This window comes from Penicillium atrosanguineum, assembly GCF_028827265.1.
Source record: "Penicillium atrosanguineum strain IBT 20685 chromosome Unknown utg000008l_segment0_segment0, whole genome shotgun sequence".
Classification (NCBI taxonomy): Eukaryota; Fungi; Ascomycota; class Eurotiomycetes; order Eurotiales; family Aspergillaceae; genus Penicillium; species Penicillium atrosanguineum.
Genome location: NW_026623140.1, coordinates 1,431,042 through 1,442,227, shown reverse-complemented (window position 1 = coordinate 1,442,227; position 11,186 = coordinate 1,431,042). Strand labels below are relative to the sequence as shown.

At 48.4% G+C, this 11,186-nt stretch overlaps 4 protein-coding genes across 4 annotated transcripts; all 4 read left to right on the top strand.

The window, feature by feature from the left end:
• Nucleotides 1-29: 29 nt before the first annotated feature.
• N7443_010050 (tRNA (34-2'-O)-methyltransferase regulator RTT10) lies at nucleotides 30-3,566 on the top strand (the record flags this gene model as incomplete). The annotated part of the gene is made up of 3 exons (XM_056890106.1): nucleotides 30-47; nucleotides 106-2,784; nucleotides 2,835-3,566. The coding sequence occupies 3 exons, from the start codon at nucleotides 30-32 to the stop codon at nucleotides 3,564-3,566; spliced, it is 3,429 nt and encodes a 1,142-aa protein (XP_056736597.1).
• Nucleotides 3,567-4,189: 623 nt separating this feature from the next.
• N7443_010049 (SGNH/GDSL hydrolase family protein) lies at nucleotides 4,190-5,293 on the top strand (the record flags this gene model as incomplete). Its single annotated transcript, XM_056890105.1, has 5 exons — nucleotides 4,190-4,281; nucleotides 4,350-4,432; nucleotides 4,483-4,729; nucleotides 4,783-5,038; nucleotides 5,090-5,293. 5 exons carry the CDS (start codon nucleotides 4,190-4,192, stop codon nucleotides 5,291-5,293), a joined length of 882 nt encoding a protein of 293 aa, XP_056736596.1.
• Nucleotides 5,294-6,116: 823 nt separating this feature from the next.
• N7443_010048 (glycoside hydrolase family 5 protein) lies at nucleotides 6,117-7,377 on the top strand (the record flags this gene model as incomplete). The annotated part of the gene is made up of 6 exons (XM_056890104.1): nucleotides 6,117-6,210; nucleotides 6,265-6,320; nucleotides 6,376-6,528; nucleotides 6,580-6,644; nucleotides 6,698-6,795; nucleotides 6,848-7,377. The coding sequence occupies 6 exons, from the start codon at nucleotides 6,117-6,119 to the stop codon at nucleotides 7,375-7,377; spliced, it is 996 nt and encodes a 331-aa protein (XP_056736595.1).
• Nucleotides 7,378-8,552: 1,175 nt separating this feature from the next.
• Nucleotides 8,553-9,641, top strand: N7443_010047 (SUR7/PalI family protein; the record flags this gene model as incomplete). The annotated part of the gene is made up of 2 exons (XM_056890103.1): nucleotides 8,553-8,690; nucleotides 8,760-9,641. 2 exons carry the CDS (start codon nucleotides 8,553-8,555, stop codon nucleotides 9,639-9,641), a joined length of 1,020 nt encoding a protein of 339 aa, XP_056736594.1.
• Between the last annotated feature and the right edge of the window lie 1,545 nt (nucleotides 9,642-11,186).

Below are 11,186 nucleotides of genomic sequence, written 5' to 3'. Positions count from 1 at the left end.
CTTCTCAATGCATGGGAAAACAAAGGGCCATGCTACCGTCACTTGAGGTTTGTGCCGGTGTTGAATTCCCCGTTCATCGAAATACCCCGCTGACCAAAATCGCAGCTTGTGGATGCTTGTCTTCCCATATCAGCATTGAAAACATTTGACTGGAACGATGGTAGCTTCATCTTTCAAGGCCAAGGTCCATTTTTAAGAGTAGTCGAGGACCGAACCGGGAATGTGGCTGCACAGGTCCAAATTTTCAGACGGAACAATGTGCATGGATTCATCATCCTTCCTGAACGAAAACATGAGGACGCGAAAGACACTACTCAAATTATAGTATGGGGCGGGAAATCCGTGCGTGCCGTTGATCTCAAGTTAGGCTCCGACAATGCCGTCACATTGTGCATATCCAGTGCCGAATTCCAAGCTCCAGACTGGATTATGAGCGGATGTGCTGCTGTCCTTGACCAGCCAGACACAGCGTATCTGGTCACGGCAAACAATGCGTTGTTGAGCTTGAAGCTCTCACCGGCTGTGCAGTCAAAATATCGCTTGAAAGTCAGCATCTATCAACTGGCAACGAGCGTCAAGTGCATCTTGTACGCTGTGGATCTCATTGCGCTCTCTGCCTCTCACATCCTGATTGCCGCAGGCACGGTTTTCGGAGAAATCATCGTTTGGTCCTGCTTCATCAAAGCAAATGGGCCATCGAAGTTAAATGCAGTTGGGTCGATTCACCACTACTTTACTGGTCACGACGGGTCAATTTTCGGCGTACGCATCTCGCCCAAACTTACATCTTTGAATGGTGGAAAGTCTGGTCGACTTTTGGCAAGCTGCAGTGATGACCGGACCATCCGGATATGGGACATCTCGGACTGCGAAAACAAATCACCTCAGGACCCTTCTGCATACTCTACGGATGGCTTCGAGCTTCGAGGCACTGGGTTTGGAGCTACTCAGGGGGATCCTGGCCTAACAGCTGAATCATGTGTTTCGAAAGCCTTTGGGCACATTTCTCGGATTTGGAGCGTAAATTTCCGGCCTCTCAGAGAAGACCAGCCCAATAAGATGGGCTTGGTGTCTCGAAGCGAGGATGCCACTTGTGCCGTTTGGGATCTGACCTGGAAGTCGGATTCTGCTGGCGCAACGAAATACGATTTACGCGAGACTTCTTCAAGTCTTCTTCATTCTGGGAAAAATCTATGGTCTCTGGATCTTTGCAGCCGAGGCGAAGAGACTGCCGTTTACTCAGGTGGTGCTGATGGTGCCTTGAACAACTTCATAGTCAAAGAGACCTGCGCCACCGATATTGCACCATCGGGTCATATTGATGGGTCTACAAAAGGCCGCCCTTCAAAGATTGGAACAAAAGCCTTTGGCTTTGTTTCACCAGACTGCTTTGTTGCCTGCTCAGCGAGCGCAGAGCTTCAACTTGGGCATATCGGTGCCGGGGAGAATGCGAATATCACCTGGGAGACATTGTGTACCGCAAAAGACCCCCGTACATTCTTTTTGATCGCTGGATTTCCGCAAAAGCGACTTGCATTGATTGGGAGCGGCCAAGGCTCCTTCCAATTGTACCGCCATGACTCTAAATCACTCTCCCGTCTTGTGGATATTGGCGGAAGACCCATCGGGCTCATTGCGCTTGAAACTTCGCAACCGGACGCTATTTCCTTCCTTGCTTATTATCCAATGGACAATACCGCAACATTGGTGTCAACCACGGGATTAGATGACGAGTGCCCGAAGACTGAGGTCGTTACTTTCAGTTTACCACAAGCGCCATTTGCGGTTTCTGCTGCATCCTTGATATGTGATGGCCAGTATCTAATGATCGGGTCTAAGCTTGGTGGTTTAGCTGTTTATCGAGTCTCGGATCTTGGAATGAACTCCCAGCCTCTGATAGAAGATCGACGTGTTCATGGCCGTGATGCTACAAACCACATCCAAGTGGTTCCATCGACGGAAGAATTCAGTTCTAGCAACCCTGAATATGTTTTAACGTGTGGACGCGATGGTTTCTTCTGTCTCCTCGAACTGTACCCCAGTGATGTCGGCTCCATCTCTTTCGAGGCAGTGCATAGGTCATATTCTGGCCTCGCAGGTAATATCGGAGGTGCGTACTTCGATGAAGCAAGTGGTGACCTGATGATCTACGGATTTCGATCACAATCATTTGTTCTTCGCAATGAGTCCAAGCAAAAGGACATCATCTCCATTCCCTCGGGTGGTGCTCGGAGAGGCTGGGCCTTTAACCCGAAGGCTACAATAGATAATGAGGCTGTGCTTCTTTGGAAAGATGGCCACGATATGTACACTCGCCGCATTCGTACAGATCTCAACCGGTGCCTCCGAGCTGGAAATCATGGACGGGAGATTAAGTCGATGGATAGCGTCGATTCAATCCAAGGCAGGCGATCACTCTTCGTTACTGGATCGGAAGATACTACAGTGCGCATCTTCGCGCTATCCAGCCCGGCCAGTGCAAGCCCTTGGGGATCCTTCGAATGTCTGCGCACATTGGACACACACAGAACGGGTATTCAGCAAGTCAGTCTGTCGAAAGATGGCCAGTATTTGTTCACAAGCTCTGGCTTTGAGGAATTCTTCGTTTGGAAAATCAAATTTGTCCCATCATTCGGTCTTGCGACGATACTTTTGGCTGCTAGCCCGAAAGATGACCCGAATTCGGAGCTTCGAGTAACCAGTTTCGATATGGTGGAAGTTAGAGATTCTGGAGCCGGGCAAGAGTTTCTCCTATGCTTGACACTTTCCAACTCCACGTTCAAGGTCAGTAGATTCCCTCAAGCTGATTGATTAAGGAAAATTAACAACCCCAGATATTCAACTTCTCTCCATCCAATGCCAAGTTCACACTTCTGGCTAGAGGAACATACATGACCAATTGTTTGACACAAGGTCATTTCTGGGTGAAAGATTCCTCAGTGAGCCTCATAACCGCCGCGACAGATGGATTCTTTACTCTTTGGGACTTGACCACAACCCTCGAACCATTTTACACCGTGTCTTCATCTATCGTGGTCGCAAACCCGTCTCTCGGAAGCTCGGCTATCTCACCCGAAGAGATTTCGTGTGAGAGTCGATACCAAATTCATTCCAACAGCATCAAAGCAATTGAGCTGATTTCAATCTCTGAAACCACCACCGTGATTGTAGCTGGAGGCGATGACAACTCCATCTCTGTGTCCCTCTTGAAGACGGATACCGATGGAAGCGCGCAGGTGATTACAGTATCGATACCAGACGCTCATACAGCCGCAACAACCACACTCAAAGTTCTCCGTCGACAAACCTCCCGTGCTACTGGATCCGATCATGAATTCACAACAATTACTTTCGCCTCCTCTAGCAATGACCACCGAGTCAAGATCTGGTCCATCATTGTGGATCCTACGCAACATGATGCGCAGGCAATCCGGCTGAATTTCTTGCTAGATCGATACAGCGCCGTCGCTGATCTATCATCCTTAGCACTGATTAAGACTTCCGAAAATGAAGGAACGTTGCTAGTCGGTGGAGTCGGTATGGAAATGTTTCAGATCAAGCTGTAGGGATTTGAACTGCATGATGACGATGTGCCGCTCGATTGTACATAGAACACAGGAGGCGGCGCTTTAGACTAAGTTAGTAGAATAGTCGCGGTACAAAAGAAAGACTATAGACTTGCTGCATTACCCGACCTTGCTGAAAGAAGTGGAAAGTATTTGTTCACAATCTCTACAAACCTGCACGAAACCAAATGCCCTCACTCTGCCAGTCCTTAGCGCCGTGTTCAAAAGGGATAAGGCACCTTTCCCCGCATAAATAGTATGCACATGAGTGGACATCATCACGTTGCATAGTCAGCTATAACTCATTGCGAAAAGGGGTTACCAGAACGAAATAGATCACCGAAAGAATCAAGGGTCGACTCCGCATCAGTGGATCTTCCCTGCATGGCCAACGGCTAAATTGAATACGCAAAAGAAAACCGGCGCGACATCCCATCTTAAACAACAAGGGTCCCGAAGCGGGGAAAATCAGGGGTTCGTCTGTCACAAGATACTTTGGCTTCACATTCCAAATGTAGCGCTATTAATATAATTCTCCAAATAGCACAACAACTTTCTTGATCCTTTGAATGTCTCGAGACATGAGAGTATCGAACAATCGACATTAATAGAACACATTCAGTATGAAGCACCAACTTCTTTACCTCGTTGGTATGGCTACGGTTGCTGCCATACCCTTGGCACATCAGTCTTCGGCTGCTTACTTCTTCACCTTGTACGGGATCTCGCAACCTGGGGTGAAACTGCCTGATAGGACTGATCACTGACCTCTGGCCTTATTAGCGGGGATTCGTATACCATGACTTCTTTCAATATCTCTGGTACACAGCCGTCTTCTTCGAACCCAATGGGGAATCCTAATTTAGGTCAGTCCAAGGCATACTCATTGGAAGAGCCAAATGCTCAAAGAATCCAGGAACCGGGACTACAGGTGGAGGTGTCAACTGGGTAGGAGACCTGACGACTGAAGACAATTGTTCGCTCGTCTTAAGCTACAATCTTGCTATTGGCGGTGCTACTATTGATAACCGCATTATAAATGCTACAGTCGAAGACATGACGACGCAGGTTGCGTCTTTCCACTCGATCTATGGCAAGAAGCCCCATGTTGCGCCGTGGAGGACTGGTAATACAGTGTTCGGGTTCTGGATTGGAATCAACGAGTACCGTCATCGCCGAATAAACTTTGTGGATTTTGCTGATTATTGACTTCCAGTATCGGCCGGGCTTATGCGAACTATGACGCCAGCGTCCTCGTTCCCAAACTCATGGCCCAGTACGAGTCTCTTGTTCAGGAGATTTATGCTGATGGTGGACGCAAGTTCCTGTTCTTGAATGCGCCGCCAACTAGTCGGAGCCCATTCATTCTGGCAGAGGGTGCACAGGCGTCGGAGGCACATGCGGCGTGGGTGACTGCCTACAATGACGGACTCGATACAATGGTGGAGCGTTTCAGACGGAAGCATAGTGATGTAAGTCTCTTCTCATCTGTATCTGACAGGGGAGTAACTGATAGTCTCTAGGTAAAAACTGTTGTCTATGACACTTGGTCCTTTATGACCAACATCTTGGATTATCCTGAGGAGTACGGGTACCCAGATTCCACGTGCATTAATGATGACGGGATAAGCTGTATTTGGTGGAACAATTACCACCCAGGACTCAAATACCATCGGCTACAGGCTACAAATATGAAGCAATACCTTGAGCCTTTTGGTGCTTGGTAGGAAGATGCCGTTGTGGGTAGCCCAGTTGAGATGCCAAGCAAACAGTGAGACTGAGCCCTCTTCGAATATAATTGAGGATCTTGTTCGCTCTAGGCCTTGTATTGGGTATTTCTTTTTTGTCTTGAATATTAGGGCCAGATGTTTAGAGTGGAGATTGCCAGTATTTCAAATTTGATGTCTTATATTTGTGTAGATATGATCTAGTCGTGAATTCTGTGCTCCTCCCAGACCCGTCTTTGAGTAACCACATTTGTTTTAGCAAATGCCATATACGAAATGGCCAATCTATCCGCAGAGAGAAGCTGTTCTTCATAGAATCAACATTTGTAATGTCGCATCAAAGAGATGTCGCCGATCTATTCCAGAAGCGTCACGGGGTTTCCATGAACTTATGCAGGTTGCAGCTTCAAGCCACCAGTGCCTGAACTAGATTCGGCAGGATTTGTGAAGAATATCAAGCAACCGCCTACCCCGCAGTCACCTGGACAATTTTGACGTCTGTGCCTCAAGTCATCGGTATGAGACTATAATGCCTCAAGGTTTGACGGGGCGACATCCCGAATCATTTTAGCTCCGTGTCTTTTTAGACTCCGTTCTCCTGGCTCAATTCAGTTCGCTCTTCATTTTTTTGCCTAAATTACGGGAATTATACGGGCACGCACAGTTGTAGTGGAAGTTGGGGCTTCAAGGTATAAAATGGTGACAGGATCCTGTGGACAAACAAGTTGTATCATTGCTAGGCAGCTTTCGGTGCAAAATCATCTAAATATCAATTTCAACATTGCCTGAATGAACACACGCTGATTATATATTACTTTCTGAAATGAGATTGAATCACCTCGTTCTCTTTGCCGCTGTGATTGGATCCACGGCGGCATCACCAGTCAAGAGCGCAAAGAGAAGTTCTGCATTTCAATGTATGTGATTCTCAGCTGTGTGAAAATAAAGGCCCCAAAACTGATTTTCTGAAGGGTTTGGGTCCAATGAATCAGGTGCTGAATTTGGGACTAATATCCCTGGTGTTTACGTTAGTAACAATTGCCATTGTCTTCACAGAGTCAACTCATTAATAAACGTATTAGGGAACGGACTATATCTTCCCAGATACAAGCACCATACAGACATTGATCAACAATGGCATGAATATTTTTCGGGTTCAGTTCATGATGGAACGACTAGTTCCTGGTAGCATAACGGGATCATTCGATACGACTTATTTGGAGAGGCTGACCACTGTGAGATACTCCGGCTGGTGGCTCACATTGACCAAAAACTGAACCAAGTAGGTGGTGAACTATATTACCAATGCAGGTGCCCATGCTGTCATCGACGCACACAACTATGGACGATAGTAAGAGACTCTTTCTATGCCGAAGGATTCAGTGACGATTAACAAACCCGTAGCAATGGAGCAATCATCACTAGCACATCCGACTTCCAAACCTTCTGGCACAATGTTGCCGGCCAGTTCAAGTCAAACAGCCTGGTTATCTTCGACACGAGTAAGTACTCTTTGAAAATCAAAGCCGTGATGCTAACCAAGACACCCCCCAGACAATGAATACAACAGTATGGACCAAACCCTGGTTTTAGACCTTAACCAAGCTGCTATCAACGGCATCCGCGCAGCAGGCGCAACGTCACAATACATCTTCGTCGAAGGCAACTCATGGACAGGCGCCTGGACCTGGACTACCGTCAACGACAATATGAAAGACCTAACCGATCCAGAGGACAAGATAGTCTACGAGATGCACCAATACCTCGACTCGGACGGATCTGGCACTGGTGCGACATGCGTGTCGACCACGATCGGAGTGGAACGTGTCAAATCTGCTACACAGTGGCTCATCGATAATGGTAAGAAGGGCATCCTGGGTGAATTTGCGGGTGGTGTCAATAGTGATTGTGAAACTGCGATCTCGGGCATGTTGAGCTACATGGCGGACAACGCGAATGTTTGGACCGGGGCTATGTGGTGGGCGGCCGGGCCTTGGTGGGCTAACTATATCTTCAGTATCGAGCCGCCTAGTGGTCCGGCATATACGGGGATGCTGTCTACTTTGAAGCCTTATCTAACGTAGATGTGGGTCCTGAGTTATGAGTCCTAATGGGTAGTTGGGAATGGGGGACAAGCGGTGAAGGGAGATGTATGTATCGATTCGTATACGTTTAGTGGCATATGGTTAGTGAAATAGGAGCGGTCGCAGCAATTTCCCCGAGTGTGTCATGATTGGGGCGTGGGGCGGAAACGTACATGTACAAGATTCAAAAGGCAAGTGGCTATTGCGTTGGCTTGGCGACAACGTACACAACGTACACAACAGCGGGATAGCGGGATAGCGGGTGGCTGGTGGACACGCAAGATCTTCGCCGCCAAAAACGAGGTAGCCTAGGGGTCGCGGCCTCGGTTTAGGTTCGTGAACCCACTATCGGATCCCCAGAAAAGGCTATCTTAAGAAATAAATATAGAAACCAAAGCCACAAGGCATAGGAATGTGTCAGGGGTGGCAGTGGAACCGGGCCACGGAATCTGTGCCAAGCAGAAAACGAAGAAGCCTGATCTAGGTCAGATGCGGGATTACGCAGAACTAGGGCTGTGAAGTCCCTTATGAAAAATCTATGCGGCCCACAAGGCTGGAATGGAAGGATGACGAGGCTTGGACGGGGGGTGGACAGGTGGATTACTTGATCGAGCCCGTTGGTATGGCGATCCTGCGCTCGACCCATGGAAGACCCTGGCTAGTTTTTGAAACTGAGAAGACGGGAGAGGGCATAGGAAGAGCGGGGATAATTCGTTGGGCGAGACAGGGAATATCATAACGTGACTAAGTGTTCTCGTATATTAAGTGTAGCCGGTTAGAGCATCCTCTATCCTGGACATACCGTCATCAACAATAACCCGATAATACGGGTCTTGCCAGGGCAGCAAAACTCTATTGTCTCAAAGAAGACTAGCGCAGTCACGAATAGAAACAAACGTGGCGTGGATTGAGTGGGTCTGTTTTACGCCATCTAATTGGGCTGGAGCGCGTATCCTGGCCCTGCGCCTCTTCGCAGGAGGCTGGAGAGTCGTCGTAGTCGCAAGTTACGAGGCTGTACATTAATGATTGTGTCCCGTGTAAACTGCCGATCATCCTATGATAAAACACTCGGCTTCCCTCCCCTCTTCTGACTTTTCCTTTCCCTTATTTATCAATCACCATAGTTGACCTTCCCCTCGCCCTTTCCATATCCAATCACTCACACAACCACCATCATGGGGAAAGCCGGCCGCGTCGCGTGTATCTTCACGCCTTACCTGCTTACTATCGCATCTTTGATCTGCATTATCATGGTCGGATTGGGCTGCACCAAGGCCAGCTCCAGCACATTGAATAACCTGTACTTCATGCGGGTAGGTTTTGCGCAGCTCTCACTTTCTCTTGTCACGAATGCGCCACTAACAAGTGTTCTCTTCATTTAGGTTGACCTACAAAACATCACAAGTTCCGGATCCAAAACAACCACGGAAATTGAGAATATCCTCGAGGAGTATGGAATCACCAGTGTCACCTCGAGCCAGGTGTCGGATGTCCTCAGCAAGCTCCAGGATGACAGCACGCTGAAGGACTTCTACGACATCGGTCTCTGGGGATACTGCGATGGAGACATCACAAACAACACCTCCAACACCACCAGCTGCTCCAGCCCCAAGAGCGAGTACTACTTCAACCCTCTCGAGGTCTGGGGTCTGGACAATGACGCTGTGAAGGATGAGCTGCCCGATGATTACACCAAGGTCATGAAGATCTACAAAGCCGTCTCCAAGTGGATGTTCATCGCCTACGTTCTCGCCTTCGCTACCACCATCGTTGAGATCCTGGTCGGCATGTTTGCCATCTGCAGCCGATGGGGCAGCTGTGTAACTACCTTGTTCGCTGTCCTCGCCTTCCTGTTCACCACCGCCGCTTCTGTGACCGCCACCGTCCTCTTCTCAATCATGGACTCGACTGCTGGCAATTTGCTTGACGCCTATGGTATTAAATTCACCATGGGCAAGAACATGTACGCCGCCACTTGGCTCGCCGTGGTCTTCTCGTTGGCCGGTACCCTCTTCTGGCTCTTCAGCGTGTGCTGCTGCTCCGGCCGCTCGCCCTACAATCACCGCAACCGTGAGCGCCGCAACAACGGCATCACCGCCGAGAAGGCTCCCTACACCTACGAGCCTCTCGGTGCCGGTGCCGTTCCCTACGGCAACCAGCACCCCAACCACACCTCGTACCCGCCTACCGCGGCCAACGAGTACCCCATGACCAACACCAACAATGGCCGTGCCAACGCCTACGAGCCTTTCCGTCACGTCTAAGTGGGGATCCTTGAAAACCTTTTCATTGTATACAATCTCTTGAAGCGTTCTTAGACTGGGGATACCATGGCGTTCTGCTCCGTTATGGGCTTGGCTTTTTCTTTCTGCATGTGCTTAACGACTTTCTTCTGATGACTGATGCTTGGATACCAGCGCGATCGTCGCTCATCGCTGAGGACGGACCGAAATCTTCCGTATATATGATTATCATGCTCGTTCTCTTTGAGGAAATGACCACTTTGCAAATCACCTTGAATAGAAACATGAATATTCTGCACCTAAATATCTCTCTAGCTCCAATCGTAGACCGTATCTGAATATCTGTCAAGTTGCTTTGACAGTGAACTGGATATTGTTTCTTCCGCCAAGGTTCAATAGCGAAAGGTTTGACAACGGTTGATCAATACAAGGTGGATCCCACCTGTGTACATTTTCACTCGACCATTTTGCCATCCATTAGTTTGCGATACACCCAAGTGCTCGGCTCCGTGCGTTGGGGGCCCGGGGGCCTGATGTAAACACCTGTATGCTACGCTAAAATCACGAGGGGGCCGACTGTCATATGTCGATCTTAATAATTCACGCGTTTGTACGAATTGGGACTTTTGCTGACCAGCTGGGCATCTTGACCTGAGGATGGTGTCAAAATATGGAATATGGTCCCCAATCAGTCACATCGAAAGCTTTGATATTATCTAAATAATCCCAGGACCAATTTAGGATAATCATGCAAATAGTACAACTATCAAGGAACAACACCTTTTCCGCCTTCCGAGGAAGTCTATGGCGACGGTTAGTATTAATCACGACTCCGTTCGTGGAGCTGCGCACGATGACTCTGTTTTGCAGTAGTGATCCACTTGAAGGTCCAACTTTTAAATCAATTCTGTGAAACGCGATTGTTGAGCCCGCAAAATGTCACATGGCACCCAATACCGCGCTGAGCGGAACGACTACCTGATGGTGCAGAGAATCTTCCCTGGTTCGGCGAAGAATATGTCCAGGCAAGAGAATTCTGACCTTGAATACATTGATAGACCTGCCACGAATGTCAGCTCTATGGACAGGCGATCGATCTTGGATACAAGTACTACTTGCAAGCGCGCCTGCTTAACGAAGAAGAAGAGATCAAAGTCGGTAGAATCGGTAAGCTCGACAGTATTTACGCTAGTGCTAGTAATTTCGGTGCGCTTCTTATCCTTATTCTTATCCTTTGGGTTAAGACGACTCAAGTCTGATGGGTGATTGATGTTGCGGCTATAATACCGACGGAAGCAGCGTTTAGCGCAAGCTTTCAATATTACTGTGTATAGATTAGTAGGAATATCGAAATCGAAAAGATAGCGCATTTTAGAAACAACACCACAAAACTACATGAGGTGACGGTGAGTTGGGCGCCGAAAATGGCTAGTCTTGACTTTACCATGTTCCCATTGTCCCCATCTTGTCCCCATCTTGTCCCCATTTTGTCCTCAATTCCCCCACTTTCTCACCCCATAGAAGTCTATAGTCCCCGAACCTGACTTTTTCCTCGATAAGTCTTGT